At 38.0% G+C, this 26,173-nt stretch overlaps 1 protein-coding gene and 1 long non-coding RNA gene across 8 annotated transcripts in view; one reads left to right on the top strand and one right to left on the bottom strand.

Annotated features, from left to right (window-relative positions):
• The window catches only part of map3k20a (mitogen-activated protein kinase kinase kinase 20a), a 28,755-nt gene extending 15,728 nt beyond the window's left edge, over nucleotides 1–13,027 (bottom strand). For 2 of the 3 annotated variants that reach the window (XM_023279275.3, XM_023279276.3), the window contains exons 1-7: nucleotides 12,888–13,027; nucleotides 10,648–10,837; nucleotides 8,457–8,544; nucleotides 2,556–2,657; nucleotides 1,908–1,973; nucleotides 1,786–1,814; nucleotides 756–893 (exon numbers count right to left, since the gene is read on the bottom strand). In XM_023279275.3, the coding sequence (XP_023135043.2) occupies nucleotides 756–893; nucleotides 1,786–1,814; nucleotides 1,908–1,973; nucleotides 2,556–2,657; nucleotides 8,457–8,544; nucleotides 10,648–10,806 (582 nt within the window). In that variant the 5' untranslated portion in view covers nucleotides 10,807–10,837; nucleotides 12,888–13,027. Of the gene's footprint in view, nucleotides 1–755; nucleotides 894–1,785; nucleotides 1,815–1,907; nucleotides 1,974–2,555; nucleotides 2,658–8,456; nucleotides 8,545–10,647; nucleotides 10,838–10,917; nucleotides 11,073–12,887 lie in introns of those variants that run through there. The other variant, XM_035952390.2, reaches the window with a different exon arrangement.
• On the top strand, nucleotides 770–26,173 carry LOC118470934 (uncharacterized). Of its 5 annotated transcripts, none has more exons than XR_008603145.1 (6): nucleotides 770–931; nucleotides 5,882–5,999; nucleotides 11,050–14,186; nucleotides 19,232–19,332; nucleotides 21,189–23,268; nucleotides 23,400–26,173. It is a non-coding gene; the product is annotated as an uncharacterized LOC118470934 (long non-coding RNA). The 5 variants fall into 5 exon arrangements; XR_008603143.1 differs by lacking the exon at nucleotides 23,400–26,173 and having other exon boundaries at nucleotides 21,189–21,289; nucleotides 22,954–23,358; XR_008603141.1 differs by lacking the exon at nucleotides 23,400–26,173 and having other exon boundaries at nucleotides 21,189–23,358.

Below are 26,173 nucleotides of genomic sequence, written 5' to 3' on the forward strand. Positions count from 1 at the left end.
AACATACAGGATTAGCATTAGTACGGTGTCAGCACTTGTTAGTATTCATTCTGATCTTGATGCTATGACTTGGCGGATGTTGAGTTAATGCAGTTTTCTGCTGTGACTCCTGACAGATTTAGTGTGAAAGTGTCTGCCAGGGTTCGAGAGGCTCTGTGTGAACTTTCACGTTACTCCGTCTATGCTTCAAGGGCACCAATTGAAGATGCAGTGGAAAACCAGAATTGCCCATTTTGATTTGTTTTGGTAGTGAGCATGCCCAGAATACATAGACACTGCTCGACTGTGCATGAATGGAACAAATCCTCCAAGTGGCCTTTAGGCAGACCAGAAAGTAGTATAATAAGAACAACTGTGCATTGTGATGTCCGCAGCTGAAAGGGAGTATAATTCAGGCCTTTGGCGACAGCTGAAGCTCTTCTAAACCAGTTCGGAGTAGAGACCAAAGCATTACCATTTGGGAGCTTTTGTGTAAAACATTTAAGAATAAGGCCAAGCTGGACAAGCGGAGAGGGCAATATGTGTCCCAGATATTCTCCACATAATTCAAAATTAGCAACTGCATCAGACTTGAATTTCCCTTGGGATTAATAAAGTATCTATCTATCTATCTATCTATCTATCTATCTATCTATCTATCTATCTATCTATCTATCTATCTATCTATCTATCTATCTATCTATCTATCTATCTATCTATCTATCTATCTATCTATCTATCTACAGTGCTTCAACTATTTATTTTCTGTCACTCACCACACCATAGGAGAAGGTGTCGCAGGTCTCCGACACAGGCAGACTCTGGATCACCTCCGGAGCCATCCAGGGAAACGTGCCGACCAAGGACATGTGTGTTGTGTGTGTCAGGAACTTAGACGCCCCAAAATCACAGATCTGAAGTGATGAAAACAGAAATTACACAAATGCTGCAGGTAAGTTAAAGTGTTAATTTGGGTAGCAGCCTGTCGTTCACAAACTTAATGTGTGTAATACTTAATATGCAACAATCACACCAGCAATGCAGATTTTTATTTCAACTGAAGGCGACGATTGCAATTGCTACAAATGTGAAACTGTAATCATATAATTTAGGTCTGGAGTCAACTGCTGCTTCAGTCACTGCAGTGCCACAGGCAAATTAAATGGAGCACACACTAGTCGATTCAGAAAATCTGGCTCTGTGATACATCAGATACAGAATGTCCCTAAAGAGACTGAAGCGACTGAACAGTTTTACATAATGCACTAGATCCCTTGTACGGTACAGTATCTTAATAGCTCCGTTTTGTTGAGTTTTGTGGGAAAAAAATATTTGTAAAATGGCAACTTCTAGACGACATCTCAAAAAGACATTATGACAAATGATAATAAAGTAGTAGAAGAATAATTCAAAGACAACCCTAAAATCAAACGATGGATCTGGAGCTGCTGTTTAAAGATAAAAAGATTGGACTTACAGTAAACCTCTTTGGAGATCTGGTCAAAAACACAGCCTTTTGGACTACTTTTTAAATGTTCCTTTCCCCTAACCTCATCCACTAACGCACCTATAATAAGGTGCAGCAGAAACACTGTCAGTGACTTCATGTACATGCTAAGTTAGTCACTGCCCTCTTGTGTCCATATACTGCAGAAAAATAACATACCAGCATTTCATGCTCGTATTTCTTTCAAACTCAGATAAGATATGACTGTTTCAGTAAACAGGACGATCACAGACCTGGTTTATTGCATAGCCTTTTAGGTATCTGATTAACTCCAGATTATAAATCATATTAAAACCCACCTTGAGAACTTTATCTGCAGCTAAAACCACTGAAAGAGAAATTTTTAGAAGTTAATAAAAGCAGGTATTGACATAAGATAGCAAACGATAATTAAAAGAAATCAGAAGTAAAAATCAGTTACCGTTCCTGGATTTTAGGTCTCTGTGAATCACCTTAACAGGGGCCTCTGAATGTAAATAGTGCATTCCTGAAGCAGAAATAGAAGTTTTTCAGAGGAAGATCACTGAAAACTCTGACGTAAACTGGTGGTTCTGATTAATCACATGAGATAAAAAATAACTGTAAGTGCTGATTGTAATGAGTCTTTTTTTCCCCCCAACATTTAAGTTGCCTTTTTAAAATCATCAAAAAGCCTCTACATTTTTTGGGAAGGTCATGAGAAAAAACATTCTGTTCCCAACTACAATAAACAAACTTGAACTCAACTAAACTAAAATCAGACTCATGTATGAGCACCATCTTTGTAAAATAAACGATAAAAAGAAGTAAAATGAAACGACTTGCCAGCTCTCTTCAGTTCTGAAATTCAGCTTTTCAATTTTTACACATTTGTTTTCATATTAGAACTGTTGTCCACACTCTGTACAGTTTGTGGATGATTTTATCTTCATCAACAACCAAGTATGTCACATAATAGTAAAATATTGTCGCTTTCTGTAGCCATAAGGAGGTCAAACCGGAGCTTTCTTTCAGCACTATAAAAATAAAGCTTACTGTGACTTATTGCTATTTGATTCTAATCACAGAAACAAACAAATATCATAATTACCTCTGGCAATCTCTGCAGCCCATGTCATGATCTGCCCCATGTCCATCTTCTCGCTCTCATCACTCGACAGGTAATCGTACAGTGAGCCACCGCTGGCATACTCTGAGGAAACATGAAAAACCCAAGTTTGTATCAATAAGAGTAAAATAAACAAAATGAAAAAACACATATGGGGGTGAAAGTACCACATCTTAAAGTGGCAAACTGTTGTCGTGAGTGTTGCATTAAATGTATAGCACAAGTGCAGTATGTGATAGCGTTAAATCAAACCAACTGAAAAGTGGAATTTGATGAGACTTCCTTGAAGCCAGCTGGCGGCGTCTTGCTTGCACAGTGCTGCTATAACTGGCCTGATGCTGTGGAGGAGCTCAGCTTATCGGAGTATAATTGAACACGCTGAGTCTTCTTGTCGCCTTGGGACATGTTTGTTAAATTGTGATGTTTCTAAACCCCAAAAAATCCCTCCTGCTCACTTTCCAAAGCTTTTGTACACTTTTAATGGCCCATTACAAGTGTATGGAACTTGATAATCACGGAGCCTTTCGTAAAATCCCTGCCACAAGACTGTCCGAGACCCAGACAGAAAGCTTTGATGAAGCCTTTTGTAAATGAAAGATGCGTGGAATGGGCACAAAAACATTTTCACTATCTGTGGATGAAGGCTATCTTGTGAAGCAAAGTGTTTAAATAAAGATAAACAAGCAGCAGCTAAAATAGCAGGAACCATCTGTTTGTGCATAATAACCCAATCATGTCCCAACACAGAACTGTAAACATGCACAGGCACCAAGACCTAATTAACCATCGTAAAATACACCAAGGATTTTTATTATTATGAGCCTGAAATTCATGTGGGCCTTTTCACTTGTGGCAAAGTAAAAGCCAGACAGCAGCAGACACTGAATGTTTATTAGAGCTATAATAAGGCTTTAATGCAGCTACTTCACCTGTGCATGTTAAGACGTGTCTGCTTTTGCACTTTGCACTTCAGGAAGCACATCTCCAGTCCATAAATAGCATGACAAACTGTAGCAGCTCTGTGGTATACTGCTCTTTTATTTTTAGTCTCATGTCACAGAGGAGTTTTAAATACCGTCTGTGAAACAAAAAAGCACCTAGTGATCTGAAAAGCAAATATACCTTCACCCTGAAACAATAACTCAATGTAATTCATTAGGTTCATGAGGCCACAGACTGACAGCAGATATTGTCAAAGTCCTGCAGGTCAACACAGACAAACGGGTTTCTCAAATAGGTTGTAGATATTGGCTTGGTCATATGTCAGAGGAAATTTATAACAGAGCTGATGAATGTGGAAACTGCACAGCCCCATAAACATTTTTTCTGGATCTGGTGCTAATTACATTCTGCCTTGATAAATAGAGATACCAACCAGCTCCTTGACAACAAAAACTTTTTTTTTCACAGGTCCAGAAATACTGTGGTTCCTTTACAGCCACGCATCATGATTGTTTCTCCACTGTTCACAAGCAATTCTGTAATCAGTACAGAACTTTTAATAATTACTTGTGTTGTATCTACTCTCAGATGTACGTCGCTTTGGATAAGAGCATCTGCTAAATGAAATTGTAAATTGTAACTTTTCGCACAGCTATTACACAGACCCACTGGTTTGACCTGAGTACTGTGCTCACAATAATCTCCGTCTTCATTTAAACTTTCAATCTATAATCCTTATAAAGTCTCACTTGGCCAAACAGTTATGCAGCAGTTAAGCCTCTGAATCCCAGCCTGTTTTTGGGCCTTTACAGCTCCTGACACATGTTTACTCAATGTGGGCTCATTTTTCACTGCAGTATAAAGTCCTGCACCTCTACAGAAACAGCACAAGACTAAAGTTGAATTTTGTCGATTTTTTTTTTTTTTTTTTTTTAAACAAAAACTGAAGAAAGAGGGAACCAGCATGAACATTTTGCCCACAATTGCTGACAATACAGCAAAAATGGCAGCTCTACATGCTGTTGATATTCTACTACTTACATTTTTAATTTGTTTCAGTATTTGCCTCCTATCTGCTCTGTGCAAACACCGCCTGCATTTCAACTCAGTTCCGTCAAATAGGCCTTGAATTGTCATCATGTGACTGTTGATTGCAAATGAGTCACTACTGGTTTCTAGTTTGTACCCCTTTTGATTTTTCACAAAACCTGGTTCGAGCAAACGGCTTGTTTTTTTGCAAATTTTTAAGTAACACATGTAGGACCTTTAAATTTAAAAGTATTTCAGTGGCTGTGATGGGCAGAAAAATCTAAATCTTGATGTTATTGACAGGAAACATATGCAGATAAGTTTCCTTTACGAGAAATTTTTTGTTTTTTTTCTCTTTTTGACGACTGTTTTGAGCAGCATTTTCTTCTTGAATTCCACTATGAATATAAGTAGCATTTCATTTTAAACAAGCATTTGTTATTTTTTTAATTGAAAAACACTTTGAGGTTTGTGTCTTTGGTTCCTGAATTTTCATCCAAACAATACAGAAAAAATATAGTAGACTGATATTAATATTTTTAACAACCATGTGCTAATATTACCACTGTTTATTAATATAAATACCCCAATATTGCCAAATTAAATTCTATTATTTGGACATTACATTTCATATGACCTATTATTATCATAATTGCTATTATTTTTAATGCATTATTGTTTTCATTGTTTATTATTGGCTTATGTTGGTGCCCTAACTTTCTTGTGATATCAGTTTGCATCAAAATTGGCTACACATCAAATTTCCCTTGAAGGACAAGGATTATCTCTTTTTGAATCGACCTGACATGTTTTCTTTATTCGTTTACAAGTGCTATTTTTTTATTCTGAGAATTTAATTTGCACATTTCCACTTCATCTGAAATGCGAATAATTGCCTGGTTATTTAAGATTTATAAAGGGATCAATAAACTCAGGCAGCTGTGAAAGACGGCACAACAAAAGTAGCATTATGAAAGTAAATAAAGAAAAGCAAAACTACAATCTGTCCGTGTTTCCCTTTCACCTCCCTCCAACAACACACATCAAATAGATAAAGCCCCGTTTTAAAGCAAGAGAATATTCATATTACACTTCTGATTGTTTGAGAGAAAAAAATCAAAGTAACTTTAAACATTTATTGAAGACAGATGTGACCTGCTGGCTTGTATTTATCAGGTTTCCTGACCAAAGCAACAAAGATCTTGTGTGTGTTAAAGCAGCAAAGTGGGAAGCTGTGTATTGTTATCATGATGAAAGGAGATGATACTCCCTGTTCAGGATGTGAGCGAGCCTGTTACATTTCTCATTCACAGCATGTTTTACTGTTTCCTTAACAGGCAGCGATCTTTGCAACAACGACAAGAGAAAACATCAGAAATATCTGGGCTGAGGGGAAACGTTACGTTTCCAAAACACACCACAAACAAAAACTGTATCTTCTGGTTCATCTGCTGAGTGAGTAAACATGTTAAGAGCCTTTAACACGGCATCCAATCTACACACAGGATGCACTATTTATACTAAACTGCTGCTGTAGGGCTGCCTTGTGGACTTTCAGCTGGTGCTGATAGGTTGTTGTCTCAAGATAAGGAGCCTCTTTTGTTTTTCTTTTCTGAAAACAAGGAATGGTTCTTAGTTTTAAAGCAGCAAATAAAGTCACAGCTACCAGTAGGGCTGAATCAATTCATTGATTAATGGACGGCATCGCTGTTTGGGGATATTTTCGTGCGCTAGATGAGACGTTCACTGTGGAGACTGATGTTTTCTATTAGAACATTTGATCAACAACCACACTTAGATGATATTCACTTTGTGTACCTCTGATATGGAACACAAAGTTCTTAATATCAATGTGACTTCCCATCAGAGTGTGTCATTTCTGGACTGAGGTGCAGGTATTATGTGAGCTTATAGATATCCAGGCCACGTGGTATCATCTAATATTCCTTTTAATTCTATTTTTGACCACTTTTTTCAGCATCATCAACATACAATACATTTTTCAGGCATGTTTGTTTTACAGCTGAATGGCTCTGCATTGACAAAATATTGCATCCTTGAATATTTTTATTGTACTTAATATTATCCTTCAGTAATTCTAATAAATTCTTAAGGTGACAGGGTGCGTCTGTTGCAGTAGTTTTCAGCTGCACTGTAACACTGTTTCACTAGCTAAATGTCACTGAAATAGAAGCCCAACATTGCTCTGCTCACATCAATCACTGCTGCTCTCTGTGGTTATAATCACCTGAAACTGGACGGTGCTTTTAGATAGATGGCTGGGTGTCATTTCAGGGGCAGAAATTGGAATCTGTAGCCAATAAATGTTAATGAAAAAGCCTGCATTGGTAATGATGTTGACAGTAAAATTCTGTAAAAGTTTTGTTTGCATAGATCCACATCATTTGAAAGTAGTTTACATAAAAAGTTCACGACCTTACAGTTTTATGTCACTTTCATTTAATTTCAGGGTTTAGATAATTGTTCATCATTATTAGCTTTCTTTTGTTAAACCTCCTGACTTACTGACAGCAACATGATGATCTCAGGTTGCATCCATGCATCCAAGTCTTGTTTGCAGTGTTCATGACATCAGCTGATTCACAATATTGTATGTCAGCAGCCTTGACAGACTCTGTCTGTATCAGTGTTAGTGTATACTGAGCATATCTGGGTGCACAGTGGTAAACGTTTTCAAGTAGAACAGGCATCAGAAATTAATTTCATGAGACTTTTCTCCTTAGGCAACTGCTTAGTTCGCCCATGTCTAAACACATCCCCAATATTAAGACCAAACAAAAAGATTTAAAGATGTCTCATAGGATTCTGGAAAACAGTTATTTTTCAAGTGTTATACGAGTTTTACTTACTAAATATTTACTCATTTTATCAAAAAATGTCCTAATTATATGTAATTTTCCACCTGTGTGGTTGATTATCATTAACCTGTGATTTGTGGGCATCACATGTACAGCAAACAGCCAGTCATTATAAAGGCCAAAGACAACCAAACAATCCTGCTGATTTTCCTAAATTCACATTCACATGATATTTATTATATCATGGAACAGAGCTCAAGTAAATTGCATTAAAGTAAGAAAAGCGGCGCTATAATTAAACTGTCTGATTTGTTTGTCCACTAAAATGTTTGATTCCCTTGTTGTTATATTATTACATTTAATCCAGTTCACAAATTTGAAAATTCCATAATTTATGAACAAGCGACCACACTTTGTTTAACCACAGGACTCAACATGGCTCCTACTCCGCAGAAAAGTCCACCCTAAGAGTATACGCAATAGAGACTTTGGGTTTCCACATGACACTTGTGAAAGCCGCATAACGGTCCACAACAGGCTTTCACACTTCGTACATGTCAACTACATGCCCATATAAGAACACAGAAACCTTTGCCCTCCAGCCGTATCATTTGAAAACAGCCTCCTACATGCATCATTCTGCACAGTGAAGGCCAAACATCCAAGTGACATAACAATAAGCGTGTAAATGACTTCTCCACAGGATAGCCTGCTGGATGGAAGTTTGAGCAGAGGCATGATTGGCCCCCTGTTTTCTAACAGTCCACAGCTATACGCGTTTTATAAGCTGCTTTATTCTTCCCAGCATCTGACCTCGACAAAAAAAAAGAAAAAAAAAAAAAACAGGGGCACACAACTACTGTATGAATGTGTGTACTTCCTGAAGCCTCTGGCATTCACTCCTGCTTCCATAGAAACCTCTGTGCCATTCAGTGTTGAGCAAACTATGCAACTGGTGCAAACAGGTTCAGCTGCTGCATTTTCTATCATGATGTAGTCCAGTAGCTCTGTTGTCTACTGTAGATTATTGAAAACAACTACACTGAAAACAGATGAGAAGTGGTGCTAATGCTTTGTAACTTATAAAACTTACCGGTGACGATTCCATAGTTGGGAGCCTCAACAATCGCACCAAAAAACTGTATGATGTTTCGGTGGCTGAGGACGCTGAGGATTTCAGCCTGAACAAAGAACAAACACAAGAAAACATAACTGGAAGTTTTATCATTCATAGAGGTTCCCAAATAATTAATTAGAGTGCAAATAAATAATTTTAAATGTGACGGTTTGACCTAACTGCTAGCATCAGCATGTTAATAGACTGGTGTTGAGGAAGTATAATGTTTATGTTCTTGATCTTGCTTCATTTAAATTTACTGACTGGCGCAAAACACAAAGTAAACTAATGTAAGAAAATTTAGATTTTTGAAAAAGATGAATGCATGTTGGGCCAAAAAGCGATCATCTGCCAAAACCTGATTGCATGCCTCATGAGGAAACTGGGTCTTCCAGTTTTTATATGCCTACAAATGTTTTCATCTGGATTTAAACAGTCATAACATGCAAATACACATAACTTTATGGCCATGGTAACAGCAAATGTGGGTTGTTTTTTTTTTTTTACATAAATTTGCAATTCCTGTAATGGAATAAGTGTGACTAAAAAAATGCAGTTTGATGTTTAATCAAGTTTCACATTTCAGATGATTATGATAATATTCTTAGAAGCTTCACAAGGAATCAACTGGACTTCTCTTGTGGGTTCTTGAAGACGTTTCACCTTCATCCAAGAGGCTTCTTCAGTTCTAACTGACTAATGGGGAGTTACAGAATTTCACCACACCATTTATCAAACACTTATAACGCAGTGATAAGGTCTCTCCCCAGAAAGTTTCGCCACTGTTTACATCTTGAATCATTCCCGACTTGGCAGATTCACATCCTTTTTTGTGTAAACTAGCAGCTCCTTCACCATGATTGCTGTCGCTGTTGGTGGACCACCTGGTTTCACAACAATCCACACCTTTTGGCACAACACTTGCACAAAATGTTGTGGTGGACATCTTGAGGCATTTCGGTTAAAAATGACAGATGTGTATCACATGGCGACATTAAGACTGAGCAATTAATCTGTTTTAACCCAAAGTCACAATTTGAAACAATGGAATTAGCAAATACCAAAGGCTGCAATTTAGAATATGTGTTATAACACGTGTCTGATCCAGAGTTAAACTGTCATGTCAACAGTTATATAAATTCATTCCGTCCTTCTTACATAACAGTCACACTTTTGATGCCATCTCCAAAAAAATCTACTACAATACTCAATGATACAAAAATGAACTGAAAGGCGATTTTAAAAAATGATATCGCAAATCTAACAACAATATGTCAGAAAAATCACAATTGCGCATATTTCCCAAATCATTCAGGTGACACCAGAAGAACCAGTAAATCACTATAAAGTGTTTGAAAAGTTTGTGCTAATTCATTGAGAACATTTTGATGAAAGAATAATTAATTTTAAAAAAAAAACAAACTCAAACAAGAACTTCTGGTGGTGCTAGAGGAAAAGTCCGACCATCAGCATCCTCAGGCGACTATGAATAAATATACAACAATTTACAATGATCCATAAAATACACACTGAAATGTCCATGTCTAGATTAAAGCAGTGGACCACACGGCTATAAATAAGACAGAGTACACACAGAGATATATTAGTATATAATTCTGGCCCAGAGAGCCTCATGTGTTACCATTTCTTCAATGAACAGAAACCTGACAAAATGAGTTCATTTAATTGTAACCAAACACTATAATTAAAGGAACAATTGGTTGAGTGTGAAAGGATTACATTATTATTTTCACTGAACAATCATCTCTCAAACACTTGAGTGAAGTTGAATGGATAGCTGTGATCTTTTACAATTTCATAAAAGAAACGATGAATAATTTTCTGAACATCCTATCACAGGCCAACAAATGTAATACAATTTCCCTGAAAAGATTTCAAAGATAATTCTTTTTTTGTGTTTAAGACAATGAGCCTGTGCTTTCAATGGGATTTCAAGAACAGTCTCAGCTGTAATTGGGCCAAATACGTTCTTTCATTTGGCAATAATGTTTCTTTTGCCGCACATTTCTCAAAGTGGGGGAGTATAATGACCATGAGTGATGGGTACAGAAGTCACCACATCCCGCTAAATGGGATAGCAATTAAAATGGTTACAATACTGACAATTAAAAAGTATATGAAAAGCCCAGGCAATTACGACTCCTACCTCGTTTTCAATCTTGAGCAGTTTCTTCACCGCCACCTCTTTGTCCTGGGAGATCCACCTGGCTCGGTACACACTCCCGAAGCTGCCGCCGCCGCAGTTCTCGTAGAAGAGGATGTCATCGAACTTGATCTGCACGAAAGACGCGCCGGGAGACGACATCTCGCAATGACGCTGAGCTCCGGCTCAGCTTCTGAGGGGGGGGAAAGGAAGGAAGTTCACAACAAAGTCCTGGGTGGTAAAACTAACTAACTGCTTCGCTGTGAAACACACCATTTGTGAGCGTGATCGCAGGTTAGACGGGACTCCAAAACAGGCTGCCGTGCCATTGGCTGATTCTGCATCTAGTGTCAGTGTGATATTCTAACTGACCATCCCCTGTCTCATCCTCTTTTCCACATACAGTCCTCATCACTGGTACCGGTAAGCAGTGAGCTGTCGGGGTCCAGACTGTGCTTGTATAAGGACGATGGCATGCCTGGTATGCTGTGATCACGCAGCCAAAGTCACAGATGATTCCAGCAGGGTCTGCCGGGTTCAGTACAAGTAAGGCCACAAGCAGAGAGAGAGAAAACAGTTGCATGATAAACTGTCTCTGTCTCAGAGAGATGCTCATATTCTCTTTATCTTTCCAACTGAAAAAGGAGCTCTTCCTGCACGCATAAAGGCCAAACATGATGTTATGTGTGCAAGCCAGGGTTAGGAGTATAATGCCTCCAAACCAGAGTCCACAGCGATTGATTATCACATCCCTTTGTTTGTTCGTAACAGCATAAAAGCATCTTGTAAAGAAATAATTCCATCATTACAGGAAATTGTAGCTGTGTTATTGTTCATAGGTTTCCCATTTACAGCTGAGCAATTATGGCTTTTAAAAGGCTGTTACCTGGGTCTTCATTGGGATTACTATCCGTCACAGTGGGAAATGCCTCCATTGTCACAGAGGGGAGCCATTGCTTTCTGCTGATTTACTTGTATTCATTCTATACTTAGCCCCGCAGCAATTTGCTCAGTGGACCGGCCCCCCCAGTATTGTCTGACCACTCAAGAAGCCAGGGTTACTGGGATATGGTAGCACTCCTGCAGTCCTTGCTGCCAGTTTCTCACTTAATAGCAAACACTGGTGTAACAATAAGGGCCTGATAGCCAGATGTCAAACCACAGGTTGTTACTGTAATCAGAACTAAATGAAAAATTAATCACTTGGTGACAGCAGACAGTGAGGTCAGCCGCTGTTTCACATCTTCACAGGCAGCAGTGTGGTTATACAGCCTCTGAAATAATTATCAGACCTTTGTGACCAACGCTTTCTGCCGCTTCCCATGCGGTCTACTGATGAAGACATATTCTGTCTTCTTCTTAGGGTTGTAATGGACGGCTGGTTTGCTGATTCCAAGCCAGTTAGCAGGCAGCGCAGACACTGTAGTAGCCCACACATATCACGCATAAGAGAAAATAAGGCGCAAATGATGCCGTTAGAAGGAAAAGGTTGAGATGCAAATGGTGCTAATAGAATATAATATATGCAGACAGTATAAAAATAAGGTATAAGAAAGGGTCCAGGATTCCTTGAGTCCTAGTAGACGAAGGGCTACTGTAAGATAACGTCATTTAGTTTGGATTAACTGCTGATTTCACACATATAGCTTAAGGATATGGTCAAATTATGGCCATGTAGTGTCAATTTTACAGTTTCAATACATCACATATAACACAAATTTTGGTATGTATAGAATTACTATAGGATTTTTTCATGTCTTTCAGAAAATGCCATAATTATTTAACCATGACAGAATTACAACAGAATTATCAGTGCAGAAGGCCTGTTAAGGTAGACTTAGCAATGTAATAATCATTTCCAAAGCTCTAATTCATCACATGCTGTAATTACACTAATAAACAGTAATCACTAACTTGCCTGTGCATGCTATATAAAAGATGCACCTGAGCTGTTTAGACCACAATGACTCTGTAGAGACAAGAAAATATCACATTTAAAATTACTCCATCAACAAGAGTATAATTTAAGCAGAGAAGACTTCATCTGTTTTAATTACGCATTTATAAACACCTTATAATAAAGTAGTACATACATGACCATCCCAACATCAACACACATCCTTGTTTTAACTCCATGCAGCCAACTTTAACTCAGACTCCTCTCATTCACGTTGTTGCCAGTAAAAGTTCCAAACACGTGAATTCCGCATGAAGTCAGACTTTAACTTTGTAAACATACATACCGACATTCAGGGAGAAGTTTGGGGGCTTCAGAGCGGCTCTCCGTCGGTGCAGCTCGACACCGGGTTCAGGACAAACTCTCAGAAAACAGCCAGGAGTTCCGGAAAATCTCATGTGACGTCGCCTGATTTCAGTTTTACTGGTTGCACAACTTGAAGCAGAAAGCAACGCTGGCCTGGCTGGCACCTTTCCAGTACCCATATAATGATGACAACAGCTCCCCCCGCTGGACAAACGAGGGAAAACCTCCATGAGCCTCCCAAGGTTGTGTACAAGTCCAAGTCTAACAGGCCAGATTGACCCTGTTCAATGTAAAATGCATCTTAGAGGAGCATTTCTTATTTGTGTTACAGAAGTATTGCAAAAATATTGACCAAACCGTCAAAAATGAATGCTGTTTAAAGAGGTTATCCCTCACTTTGTGATTTCATTGGCACCCCAGATTCTTCCTTGTCTGACCCACAGAAAACCTACCCAGGAATTAGTCTGATTCTTAGACCCTGAGAGCATTTACAGCCCCATCTTCATTTCAAATCTGGACCAGATACAGCACCGCCAATGGATTAACTTATTATGCACAATGCAAGAACAAAAAAGTACAGAAAGGCACATTCAGTAACATTCAATTTACAAAAAAATTCTTCTTGGTTTTATTCTTTGAAGCCAAAACTCTTAATTGTTAACTTTTTTTTTCACTGTGACGTATGCTCAGCAAGCAAATCATTATAAAAGAACATAACTATAATGCCCTTGAGCTAATTACAATTGAAAAAGTTCAAATCAAAGAAACAACTGAATTTAAAACCAAGAAAAAATTATGCTGTGAGCAAAACATTATCAAAGAACATCCACATTGGCTGGTGTTACTTTCTGTAACTGTTGTGCTTAAATTTAGATTGACTTGATCCATAACTCAGTTCTTAAATCAGCTTTCTATATTGCTCATCCAAAAATTTCATTGGACCGCCTTTAGCTCTGAGAAAGACACACATTCGCGGTGGCATCATTTTGATAAGCTTCTGCAATGTCACTGCATTTATTTCTGTCCAGAGTTGCATTAATTTTCTATCAAGGTTCTATCAAGGTGCGCAAAGTCTTCTCCAGAACATCCCAAAGATTCTCAGTGGGGCTGAGGTCTGTGGAGGACAATCCACGTGTGAAAATGACGTCTCATGCTCCCTGATCCACTCATTCTCAATGTGAGCCCCACGAATCCTGGCATCGTCATCTTGGAACATGTCCATGTCATCAGGGAAGATAAACTCCATTGATGGAAAGACCTGGTCCTTCAGTATATTCAGGTAATCATTCTTTGACCTCATTCTTTGGGAACATAATGTTGCTGAACCTGACCAACCCCAGATCATAACCCTAACCCCCACAGACTTGTAGGCACTAGACATGATGAGTGCATCACTTCATCCGCCTCTCTTCTTACCCTGATGCGCCATCACTTTGGAACAGGGTAAATCTGGACTCATCAGACTACATGACCCTCTTTCAGTGCTCCAGATTTCAATCTCTATGCTACCTAGCAAATTAAAGCCTTTCTGTCTGTTTGTAGCCATGAAGAAGAAGCACAGGAAGTACTGAGTGAAGTCAGGCACTGGTGAACAGTGAAGGAAGATGAGATTGAGCTTGTTGGGCAGAAAGTTTTTTTTTTTTAAAAATCTTCCCGATGGCAGCTTGGATAAAAGCCTGGTTGTGTGCAAATTGTACAACAAAGAGTTTTCTGATCACTGCGTCACTTCAAGCCGACGGTATCACCTCAGTGTAAAACATGTTGCTGTTAGCACCAGAGCTAACGTTAGCTACGAGTCATGCTAACGGTTAACGGTGTAGCCATCCTAGAATAGACCACTTTTCTAGACAGTGCTTGAGTTTACAGAAAGTCTTAAAATGTTGAATAAAATCACTATAATTGCACTTAGATTTGCAGTAATCTGTGAATGTAGCAGACAGATGAAAAATGCAGATAAATAGAAATGAAACATTTTTGTGGTTTAAATTTTTACTCCGGGGCTGCACAGTGGTGTAGTGGTTAGCACTTTCGCCTTGCAGCGAGAAGATCCCTGGTTCGCGTCCCGGCTTTCCTGGGATCTTCCTGCATGGAGTTTGCATGTTCTCCCTGTGCATGCGTGGGTTTTCTCCGGGTACTCCGGCTTCCTCCCACAGTCCAAAAATATGCTGAGGTTAATTGATTACTCTAAATTGCCCGTAGCTGTGAATGTGAGAGTGCTTGTTTGTCTTTGTATGTAGCCCTGCGACAGACTGGCGACCTGTCTAGGGTGTCCCCTGCCTTCGCCGGAGTCAGCTGACCCCCGACGACCCTAGTGAGGATTAAGCGGTGTATAGATAATGGATGGATGGATTTTTACTCCATGGAGGCTCTGCCTCCTTGGAGGAGGAATAACCTAAACAACAAAAATATCTCTTTTAATAACTTAATTATAAAATTTTTGTTTATAAAAAAATTACATAAATAAAAATTGATATTCCTATAAAAAAGAACCATCAAAATTACACCATTTATCAGACCCAGAAAAGATGAAAACAGAATGAATCTCTGGATTTCTGAAGCTCCTTGAACTACTTATGCTGATTTTTTGTGCCATACAGTGGAAAAAACAAGTAAATTCAGGCTTTAAGTCATCAAAATCACTTTTTTCTATATGTCCCATTTTCCTTTTTCTAAATCAGTTTTAAATTATAAACACGTATATGTCTATTCATTAATTCAACTGTCAACCACAATTTTATTTGAATTGAAAAACTTCAATTATTGTGTCAAATATTGCTATTTGACAAAACTGCACTTAATTGCGATTAATTAATTACAAAGCCTGTAATTCATTAAATTATTTTTTTAAATCCTGTCCCACCACTACTAAAAATGTTATACATAATTTCTATAATTGCACTTTGAATTTGCAGTAATCTGTGAATGAAATACACAGATGATAAATGCAAAGATAAATATAAATGACACAAACATTTTTGTTGTTTAAGTTATTACTCTGCCAAGGAGGCGGAGTTTTGTGACGATCGGCATTGGTTTGCCTGTCTGTCTTTTAATAACTTAATTACAAACTTTTAGTTCAAAAAATGTTTATTTTTTATAAATAAAAAATTACATTCCTAAAAAAAGAAACATCAAAATTGCACCATTATCAGACCCAGAAACTATGAAAACAGAATAAAACTATGGATATTCAATGTTTTGAATAACCTTGAACTACGGTCCGTATATTTATCTGGCAATTGGATTTTCCGTTCTGAAACGGGTATTGAAAAAACGAAAAACGAGTGGTTATTTGATTTTCGTTTTAAAATACAAAAATTAAAATTGAAATACAAGGCGTTTTTCCTTTTCATGACCAAAAAGGAATATACGAAATTTTAAAAATGCTGTGATTTTCAGATTATATTTAGAATAACAAAAAAATAAAATCAGTAAGAGATAGAAACAGAAAAAGATTAGTTTTTTTATTTTCTGAGACCGGAAGTGGTCATCAGCAAGTGTGGAGCCAAACGACAACAAGATTCACAGAGGGCGGAGCCAGAGAGCAGTGATTGGTCAGACCAGAAGACAGGCGCTAGCGTATCTAGTCTTCTATGTATCTATGGTCGGCACGTCTGGTAGCATCTTTGGCTGCTGTTGACCTTGTTTTTGGCGTAAAACACGGTAAGGAGATAAATACTTCTAACCTGTAGCGTTGTTTTGTTGTACGTTAAGTCAGCGACTTGTGAAGAGTTGTGTTTTGTCGTGTTTGAGCAGTTGGTCCGGACGCGTTAGCTAGCTAAGCGGCTAAGTTAGCTAGCGGGATAATTTACACAGGTGGCTAGGGTTGCCACCTTTAAGAAATGAAAATAAAGAACGCTCACCGTGGCTGCCGGGGCCACAGTTCAATAAAGTTGTAAAGATATTCACAGATTCAGACTTCCAGCATCAGTAACTCAGATAAATGTTGTCAAAACATAAACGATACCTCTTTCCCATCACCGTAAGGTAGACAATGTGCTACAAGCCCAGTTTTATCAAAAGTAGCTGTCTTTCAAGTTCAGGAATAACATTGGTGTCAACAGGAGCCAGTTGAAGGCTGCAATGATTTTGGTGACACTACAGTGTATCAGAGTGAAGTTACTGAATATCTGTGTCTCTCTTCACTGTTGCAGCGGTTTTGCAATTTGCAAATGGTCCCTGTGCACTCCATAGACACCAATGTTATTTGCGCAGCTTGAAAGACAGCTTTTGATTAAACTTGACATGTAGCACGTTGTCTGCCATACAACGATGGGAAAGAGACATTGTTTATGTTCTGACAAAGTATATCTAATGAGTTATTGATGCCAGATGTCTGAATCTGTGGATATCTTTCCAACTTTACCATACTCGGGATCACTACCACCCAAGGAGTGGTATGTTTAATTTTGAAAAAAGTATTTAGCCATACGTAAAGCTTTAAGTGCTTTATTAACACGATACTAAGAATTTTGTATTGTTTTATGATCACAGGTTCTGTCTGAAAATAAGTGGCATCATTTTAAACAGTGAAATCAAACTAATGAAATGTAATGAGCAACCAGTGTGCAATACTGGATTCTGCAAAAATATTAATAACTGAATGCAGAGTACTGTACAAAGAAATTCTCTGCAGACAGTTGTTTTTCATCTAAATTTTATCTTAATACAATTAATGTATTGACATATTTATGTGTGTATGCATGTATTTATTGTTTTATTTAGTACTGTTAGCATATCAGAGTGCTGAATGAGTTTTTCTTTACATAGTCAAAGGCCATTTATTGATTACATATAGGCTGTTAAATGTTTATTAAAAACTAAAAAGCATTTTAAAAAAACAACTTAGGCATTTATTGAGTCACTAAAATACTGTAGAGTACAGACCACATCAGCATGATTATAAGAATCCTCTGGTAAATGAACAACCAGATACTGATGTCTCTCACCATATGGACTTCAGGAGATGACTGGGGGATGATAAACTGTGACCTACTGGTTGGGTTCTCTCTGTTCTCATGTTTCTTACATGTTGGTCCCCTGATGCTGCCTTACTTCAGCCAGTCCATTAGCAACAGAAAACACAGTTTGACTCGTACCCACTGCCAGGGGTTCGAGTCTTCCCAATCACGTCTGCAATTTTGAAAATGTTCTTGCTTCTTTGAACGTGGTGGAGTTTCGCTTGTAGACATTTTTAGATGCGCAGGTGCAGCACCGTCTGTAACCAGACAACCAGAGAAGTCTGAGATCCATCCGCTGGACCTCGCGGGTCCTCGCTGCATAGGTCCTATGTTGAAGAAATTGGCTGCCCTTAATATTTCCTGTGTTTTATTTTGTTCATTAAACAGTTTTGATGAGTGTGTGACAGACGTGTACGGGGAATTTATGAGAATACGGAACAATTTGCGTCCCGTAGTGATTCAATACGGGACGCAACAGTTAATTGTCAAATAAAGTACGATTCCATATTTTAAGAGACGGGTGGCAACCCTACAGTTGGCTAACTTACCGCTGAACACCTGTGTTAGTTGCTGCCGCAGCTGTCCATCCTTAGTAGAATGAACTTCTCAACCTGTATTTCTCTGCTGTGTATTTTAGCTTTTAAAAAAGTTATTTTACTTTAATAATAATAATAATAATAATAATAATAATAATAATAATAAATTTTATTTATAAAGCGCTTTTCCAAAAACTCAAACTTTAAGGTTAACTGAAACCCGTTCAGCTGCACTGAAGTTTAACATTCAGCTGGTTTGAATTAAACTGTGCTTAACTTAACATTGCGCAACATTACCTCTCTGAATCTCCATAATTTCATTAAATTTCTTCTCTCTTCCACTGCTCAAGTTCAATCCAGTATATAAAATGACATTAATAGTGAATAAACTAACAACCAGCCATTGTATTTATTTGTTATTGCATGTATTTGTAGTCAAACATGAGTTGAAACATCCTACTTTTGGATCTAGAACTGCACAAGTCGTATTTTCAGTCACCTGACGAGTTAAACTCCCCTTTTTATGTGAGATTGAAGCAGAAAGTCTGAGTTAACAAAGAAAGTTCTTTATAATTTGCGATACCTGTTATCTGTGACTGAGGCTTTAATTTTTGTTGAGCTGATTTACATGCAGAAACTTTGTTCAGGAATATTTCTCAGTAGCTCAGAGGACAGGCTGCTTTTTACACAACCTTGTAAGAGAATGTCTGTCAATGCTTTCAGCAGAATTTAAAAACACAACACTTCCTAAACAGATATTTTGAGGCTGTGAGGTTGAACGTTTGAGAGTATATCAGTGTGTTTGTTTGTGGTCTTTCTGTTTCTAGGTGGAAGCTGAATTAGTGAGGATGACTCCTGCTCCTGTCATCTCTAAGCTCCTCACACATCTTTACCTGCACATGAGGAAAATCACTCCTGTAGAATGCAGGTATGTTTGTCATTATTATAAAAAGATGTTGCCTGGTGACCTGTCAGAAACCCATTATACAGAGTCAGCCAAAATAATGTTTTCACACATCAGGAAAAGAAAAACTTGCATAAATATTTCAATACCAAATTTATTCAGACATCACGAGATTAATAAAAGTTATCTTTGGCCTCTACAATTACAAGAGGTGCTCAAAGTGGTGGCCACTGGCTTCCAGACATTTCTGTTGTGTTGTAGACGTCACTTGTTGATGCTCCATTCATGAGGGTAGCGCCATCTGTTGGGAAAACATCGTACAACAGGATACAGAGTTGTCATGATTTGATCAAACTTAGAAAGAGGAATCTGTATGTATAGAAGTACTTATACAAATGAAATATTTATAAAAGTTTTTCTTTTCCTGATGTGTGTACATTATTTTGGCTGACTCTGAACTTAATGAGAACAAAACTGTCATTTAATTGTTGCTTTGAAAGCTTCTTTAGTAAAAACCAGCTGGTGTTCTGCTTTGAAACAAACTGCTGTTGAGGTCTGTGTTTTTAGGTTTAACCCCACAGTTTCTGAATGAACTGATAGTTGTTTTTTTTTTCCTGATCAATGTGGACGTTATAATTGATGGTAACATTTACTGATCATATAATCAGCATGACAATATAACAGTATAACATTCTGACCACCTGACTAATACAGTGTTGGTCCCTTTATGCTGCTAAAACTCCTCTGACCCAGTGGTTCGTCAGAACCTCTGGGGATGTCCTGTGGATTCTGTGGATCCTGTGGGTTGCAGGGTGGGTCCTACCTAGACCAGGCTGATCCTGGACCATCCCACAGATGCTCAATCAGATCTGGATGTGGGGAGTGTGGAACCCAGGTGAACAGCTTAGCTCTGTCGTGTTCCTCGGACCACTCCTGAGCTGTTTTATTTTGTCCTGCTGAGGGTGGCAGCTGGCATCAAGGACTGCTGTTGCCATGGAGACTAGGGGGTTGTTTGTCCTGCAGTGTTTAGGTGGTGGTGCATGTCAAACATCCACATGAACGTCAAGGTTTCCCAGCAGAACGTTGCATTAGAACCAGATGATGGATGTTGTTCTCTTCAGCTGTCAGTGGTCAGAATGTTGTGGCTGATCGGTGGATCTGTCTGCCTTTACTCTGACATCCAGAGTTATACAAAAGTGTAGTATGTGTGCAGTGCAGAAGAGATTTACTTTATTGTATGCAGTTTTTTATTATTATTTTATTTTTTTTAGGGGAGAGCATTTTTTTCTATCCACCTGAATGAAGACCTAATCTTTCCCTTCAAAGGATAGTTAATTGTTACTACGGCTTCCATAGTGGTCCCATCAGAGAAAACCATATCCATATACAGATTTTTATTAATTTCAGGGCTGGTTCAGTAAAGATTATAATAATAAGTACATCAGATAATTCTTGGTTGCAGTTGGAATTTTGGAGCCTGAGAGATGGTTGAGAAGGTTTGCAGTTCTTGTTTTAGCAATATGTTATAATAGAAGATCTTTATTGTCATTGTACATGAAATTATCTGCAAACCAGCAAAGTGTATCAGTCTGAGGTATCTAAAAATAAGTAAAGAAAAATGCTTCTAAAGCCAATAATAAACAGAATATTTTGAGGGAATATTCTAAAAAGGAAAGAAAAGCTCCATTCTCACTCCCCTCAGGATAAACTGTCATTAAAATTGACTTTAAATTTAGCTTCAACACGAGATAAAAACATTTACTTTCATTACTGATGTCAAGTTTTAATAAAGTTCATGCTACTTTTATAAAATGATGAAAGTGAATAAATTGTATTTCTGTCATCTGTGTTTGATTTCTGTCTTTTCTCCTGTCATCCAGATGTTCAGAGGGAGATGATGCCACATCTGGTCCAGCTGATGGAAGGTCTTGAAGTTCTCTGACTGGCCTCGACTGAAGATGGTCGTCTCACTGGATTTAAGGTTCAGATGCTCAGTAACAAACTCCACCAATGAGTCAACAGGGAAGCTTTAGGTTTATTAAATGTTGCTATGATAGTATCGCTGTTTTTCTTAGTGAATGGAATGAGCTCCAACTGAAACTTGAATTAGAACTTTGAAGTAAATCCTTCCATCTGAAAGGATTTAGTTGCATTAATAACCTCATAACATTCAAATTTTTATTCCAGTCTTGGTTGGAAATAGAATCTCTGTATTGATTCAGGTAAAAACTGAACTTCACAGCATGTTGGAGCAAAACAACCAGATGAAAACTGTGATGGTGTTGGATTGTCAGACCGTAATGTTGCAGCTCAAAGCAGCTTTTCTATCTCAGTTCATTCTGACATTCAGCTATGAATCAACACAGCAGATGGTGATCCATGCTGTGGAAGTCTCACATCTCCTGATTTAATGGAGCTGCTTTGCACTTTTTACACTGTTTATTCACCAACACTTTATTTAATAAAAGTCCCATCTAGTTTTCATGAGGAATGTGATGTTTTAATTTCTCTGTGAGTAACTGCAGTCTAATGCAACAGCTGGAGTTGTAACATCTGTCCTGGTATTGATCATGAAGTATTGATCAGAATACTTATGGTCAGCAGTCATCCCTGAAGTTTTACATTAAAATCTTTACTTGTGTTGTGAACTTTGGTAAGAAGCAGAAATGTTAGCGTTGCCATGGATACATGAGTGTTAAAGTCTGTCCATGTTTCCATTTTGGGAAATTCAGTCCAGCAGATGAGTTTGTTTTTACTGCCAGCTACCATTCAGTCTGAGATATTAAGAATAAACAGATGTACATAATGTGGAAATGAACAGATTTTATTTTTATTTATTCCTTTAGCTTCTGCAGGTAAAGTTCCAAAATGTGGAGGAATTTAGTCTCACAATCACAGACAACAAATATTATCTGAAAGTCGGGTTATTGTTGTTTATCAGCACAATACAAAAAGATTAATGTTAGAAATATTCCAGTTAAGACTCTGGAATATAATGATTTATGTAAATTTACCTCAATAATATGAATGTTCAGGTTAAGATTGTACAGTGATATTTATTATGTAAGTTTAGCTGATTAAAGTTTATGACTCTGCACTACAATATTATTATTTAAATTGACATCATTATTATAATATTCAGGGTCAGACCCTACAGTATTGAGATAAAGAAATCAAATATTCCATAAAATGTAAATACACTGAACTAATTTGGATATATTTAAGTGAGACTCTACAATATTATTTGACACAAATCTATCTAAATCAAAATTTTAATAATTTTTACTCCAAACATTTACTGGACTGATTTAAATATTAAAATCACTCCTGTCTAATCCTCTGCTGTACGTTCAAACCTGAGGCCTTAAATAGAAACACACAAGTATCTGTTTGAAGGAACTTTACAGGTTTTTATGTGAGATTTCTTCAGTAATTTAATGAGAGTTATCAGCAATAATCAAGTGTTCATTTGATGAACTTCATTTCCTAAAACATCCAGAATTGGAGCTCATATCTTTGGCAGCTGTAAAGTTTCTGCTCCTTCAAAGTTCACAACACAATGAATGAATTCCTAAAACACTCTCAATGCTGGAGAACGTTTGTGATGCTGAAGCAGTGACCAGTTTTTCTGTTTCTTCTCTGGAGATGCACAATGAGGGACGTCTGCAGTGACTGAGAAAGAGTCTCACCACATCCTGACATGAGGAAAAAGACTTTATTGAAGACTACGATGAGAAAAACTATCAGACAGCAGACGGCTGCATTCAAGGTGAGCTCTGAACATTTGATCTGGAACAGGAATTCAATAACAGCAGCATGAGCTTCATTTCAGTCTGTAGCTGCTGAATTCATGGATGAATCATCTGGCACTAGAGAGGAAGACCATCAAACATCCACATCAGCTGATGGAGGTCCAAGAGTCTCACCAAACAACCAACCTACAGAGTGAAGACCTCAAATGTGATTGGACGGCCTCCTATTCAGCCACATGTGTGAACAAATGCCTCTAAGCTGATTTGTTTTCTAAAATAAATCTAGTTTGAGTCCTAATCTATGCCTGTGTGTTTGCTTCTTTACACCGCTGTTAACAGTTTAGGCTGTTAGATTGTTCCAGATAAGACAAGTACAAGATTCTTCAGAGCCGTTCTACCACGAGCCTGACAGGAAGAACTCCAACAGCTACTGAATGTTCCTGTGGTTCCCTCAAGGCTACAGGAGGAGTCCTACGAGGACGAGCCGGTCCACCTGATGGTGGCCAGTCGCTGCGGTTCAAAGCCAACACTGACTACGTGGACTTCTACTGGACCACATGGAGGCCTTCAAACCAGACCAACAAGTTCACCGACTCCTCGACTCGTGGGTCTGAGGACGCCGCTGAGCCTCGGTCCAGCCGGCCTCCTGTCTGGGGTGTTTGAGTGCTGAGAGGTTTGTGGATGCATGTGAACGTGTCTGTGTTGAAACAGCAGCTTTGGACTCAGTAACGCCGGGAAAAACCAAGAGCTCCTTTATTTGTGACTTCCACTAAAAAACTGATGAAAATAAGTTTATCAGGGTTCTGACTGATAACAGATTATTAAATAATGAAAATAATGGTTTAAATATTCCTTTAAACAATCCTTTTAGGTCTACATTTCCTTTACACTGACTTCTTGGTATATGTACAAGAATTTTGGGTGGAATATACCATTAAGCCCAATGTTCAAGGGTTTTTCTGGGAATATACCATTAAACCAACCTTTTAGGTAAATGTTCCAGGATGTTGGGTAGAATATACCATCAGATCAACCTTTTAGGTCTACATTGGAAGATGTTAGAGTAGAATATTACTCCAAACCATCCTTTAGGTCTACATTTAAGGTGGAATATTCCTTTAAACCAACCTAAATTTCATGTTTTGATCATTATCAAGTGAGAAACCTCAATCCAGACTCCTCATAATGACGTTTGAGATTTATGCTGCTGTTATTTGTTTAGTCCAGACTAAATGACATAAATCCACAACTGTAATTTTATTTCAGGACTCTGTTTTTAAATGTCAAAACAATCCATGTGACTCTAAAAACGCAACAGCTGTACAAACTCTAAACTCTCCACAAGGATCCAAAATAAGTTGGACTTCTACATGAGAGCTTTAATTATTCTTCATCTACTTCCTAAAAAGTTTGGTCAATAAAAAAGACAAAAACTAATATTTTCAGCTGAACTAAAGACAGACTTTGTGGTTTTTCTGCTCACATGTTGTGTTGTTGTAAACTTACTCTTTCAAATAAATAGCTGCCTAACCCCCTGGAAACCAGCGTTTGTCCTGTTATTGTGTTGCTCCTCGGCGACCCTCGACAGCCGGGTCCTAATGTTTTTTGAGCAACACACCATACTATGATGTTTTTACAATGATGGTTCTACTATGAGGCCAGTTTGACATGTTCAGGTGTTCTTTGTGTGAAAACTCAGAGATTTCAGGGATCAGAAGGTGGTTTTCAACTTTCTTTGTTAACTTTCTGCTTCAACTTTAAACTAAATTTCCTTCACTAAGCCAGCCCTCTGGACTTCCAGGAAGCTGTGTTCCTATTGGCTGTCCAGGTGGCTGCTTGGTGTTATCAGGAACACCTGAGCAGCTCAGTGTCTTCCTGCTTTATCTGGCTGCAGACAAACATTTCCTCTGCTTCTGTTCACCATTGAATCGGGTTTGGCTCCATTGCTTTAGTTTGTTCTTTAGGCGTTGGCTTCCAGCAGTAAAATAGACTTTAATGTGTTTCTTGGTGTGTTTTAGGGCTTTGTACTGGATAGTTGTCTTGGTAAATGTGGTTCTTAAGCTACAGTTATCACATGGTGCTAATGTGTGCAGTGATTAGTGGATTTGGTGCAGCTGAGTTGTGTCTTTATCTTGGCTGTAGTGAGTCTTCAGAGGTTTTTGGTCAGACACATTCTGTATTCTTGTTTGAGAACCGTCGTTGGTTGTCCAGAAGGTAAGAGTTCCTGTCCTGATTCTCTGTTCTCAGAGGTTCTCTGGTAGACTGCAGGAGACTTTAGCATTTGGGTTGTGCTTGTTTGGTTTTTGTACGGTTTCTTTTAGACAACTATCTTGAGGCCCCTCCATGTGGTTTAGTGAGGTTTTCTGCAACAGTTCTACAAAGCAACCTGCAGCAGAAGAGACTTTGAGAGTTTTTAGGAAGTTCTGGAGACCAGACTTTAGAGCAGCAGAAACATTTGTCAGCAGTTTGAGCAGGAGAAGGTGATCTTCAGAGTAGAAATGAGACGGAAACCTTCTTGACCCGTGTGGTGAGGTCCTGTACCAAGAGTTTGAGCAGGTTGTGAAGAGTCTGTAGTTCTTTGGTCTGAAAGCACAAGAAGAGTCGACTCATTAAAGGAGAAAACAGGATATATTGTTGGTTCTTCTGTCATTCTGCAGTTTCCTTAGACTGAATATCAAGTTTATATTTTAAATGATTTCCCATGTGAGCCCAAGAAGACTTCAATAAACTCCCTCCATCCCCTGGACACAACAGATTTTATTACGATGTTAAATATTTTTTTTAAAAATATGTTTTTGAGTTTTAATCATAGTTTTAGCGTAGTTTTTTCGCTTTGCTTGTTTAGTTTTGTCATCTGTGTGAAATGTGGTAAACAAATAAAGTTGAATTGATAAACTGAATAATTGAATAACTCATGATTGTGACAACAGAAGTATTTTCATTGTGATTTAAGAGTTTGTTTCATTTTTAAGGTTGGGATTAAAATCTTGACAGAAAAAAAAGATTAAAGAAATGAACTACATTTAAAAAAGCAATTAAATCAAAGGAAAAAAACATTTAATACAATAAAACTTTTAAAAAGAAAATTAAATATCAAATACAATTAAATGATA

The sequence above is a fragment of the Amphiprion ocellaris genome, chromosome 11 (assembly GCF_022539595.1).
Source record: "Amphiprion ocellaris isolate individual 3 ecotype Okinawa chromosome 11, ASM2253959v1, whole genome shotgun sequence".
Taxonomy (NCBI): domain Eukaryota; kingdom Metazoa; phylum Chordata; class Actinopteri; family Pomacentridae; genus Amphiprion; species Amphiprion ocellaris.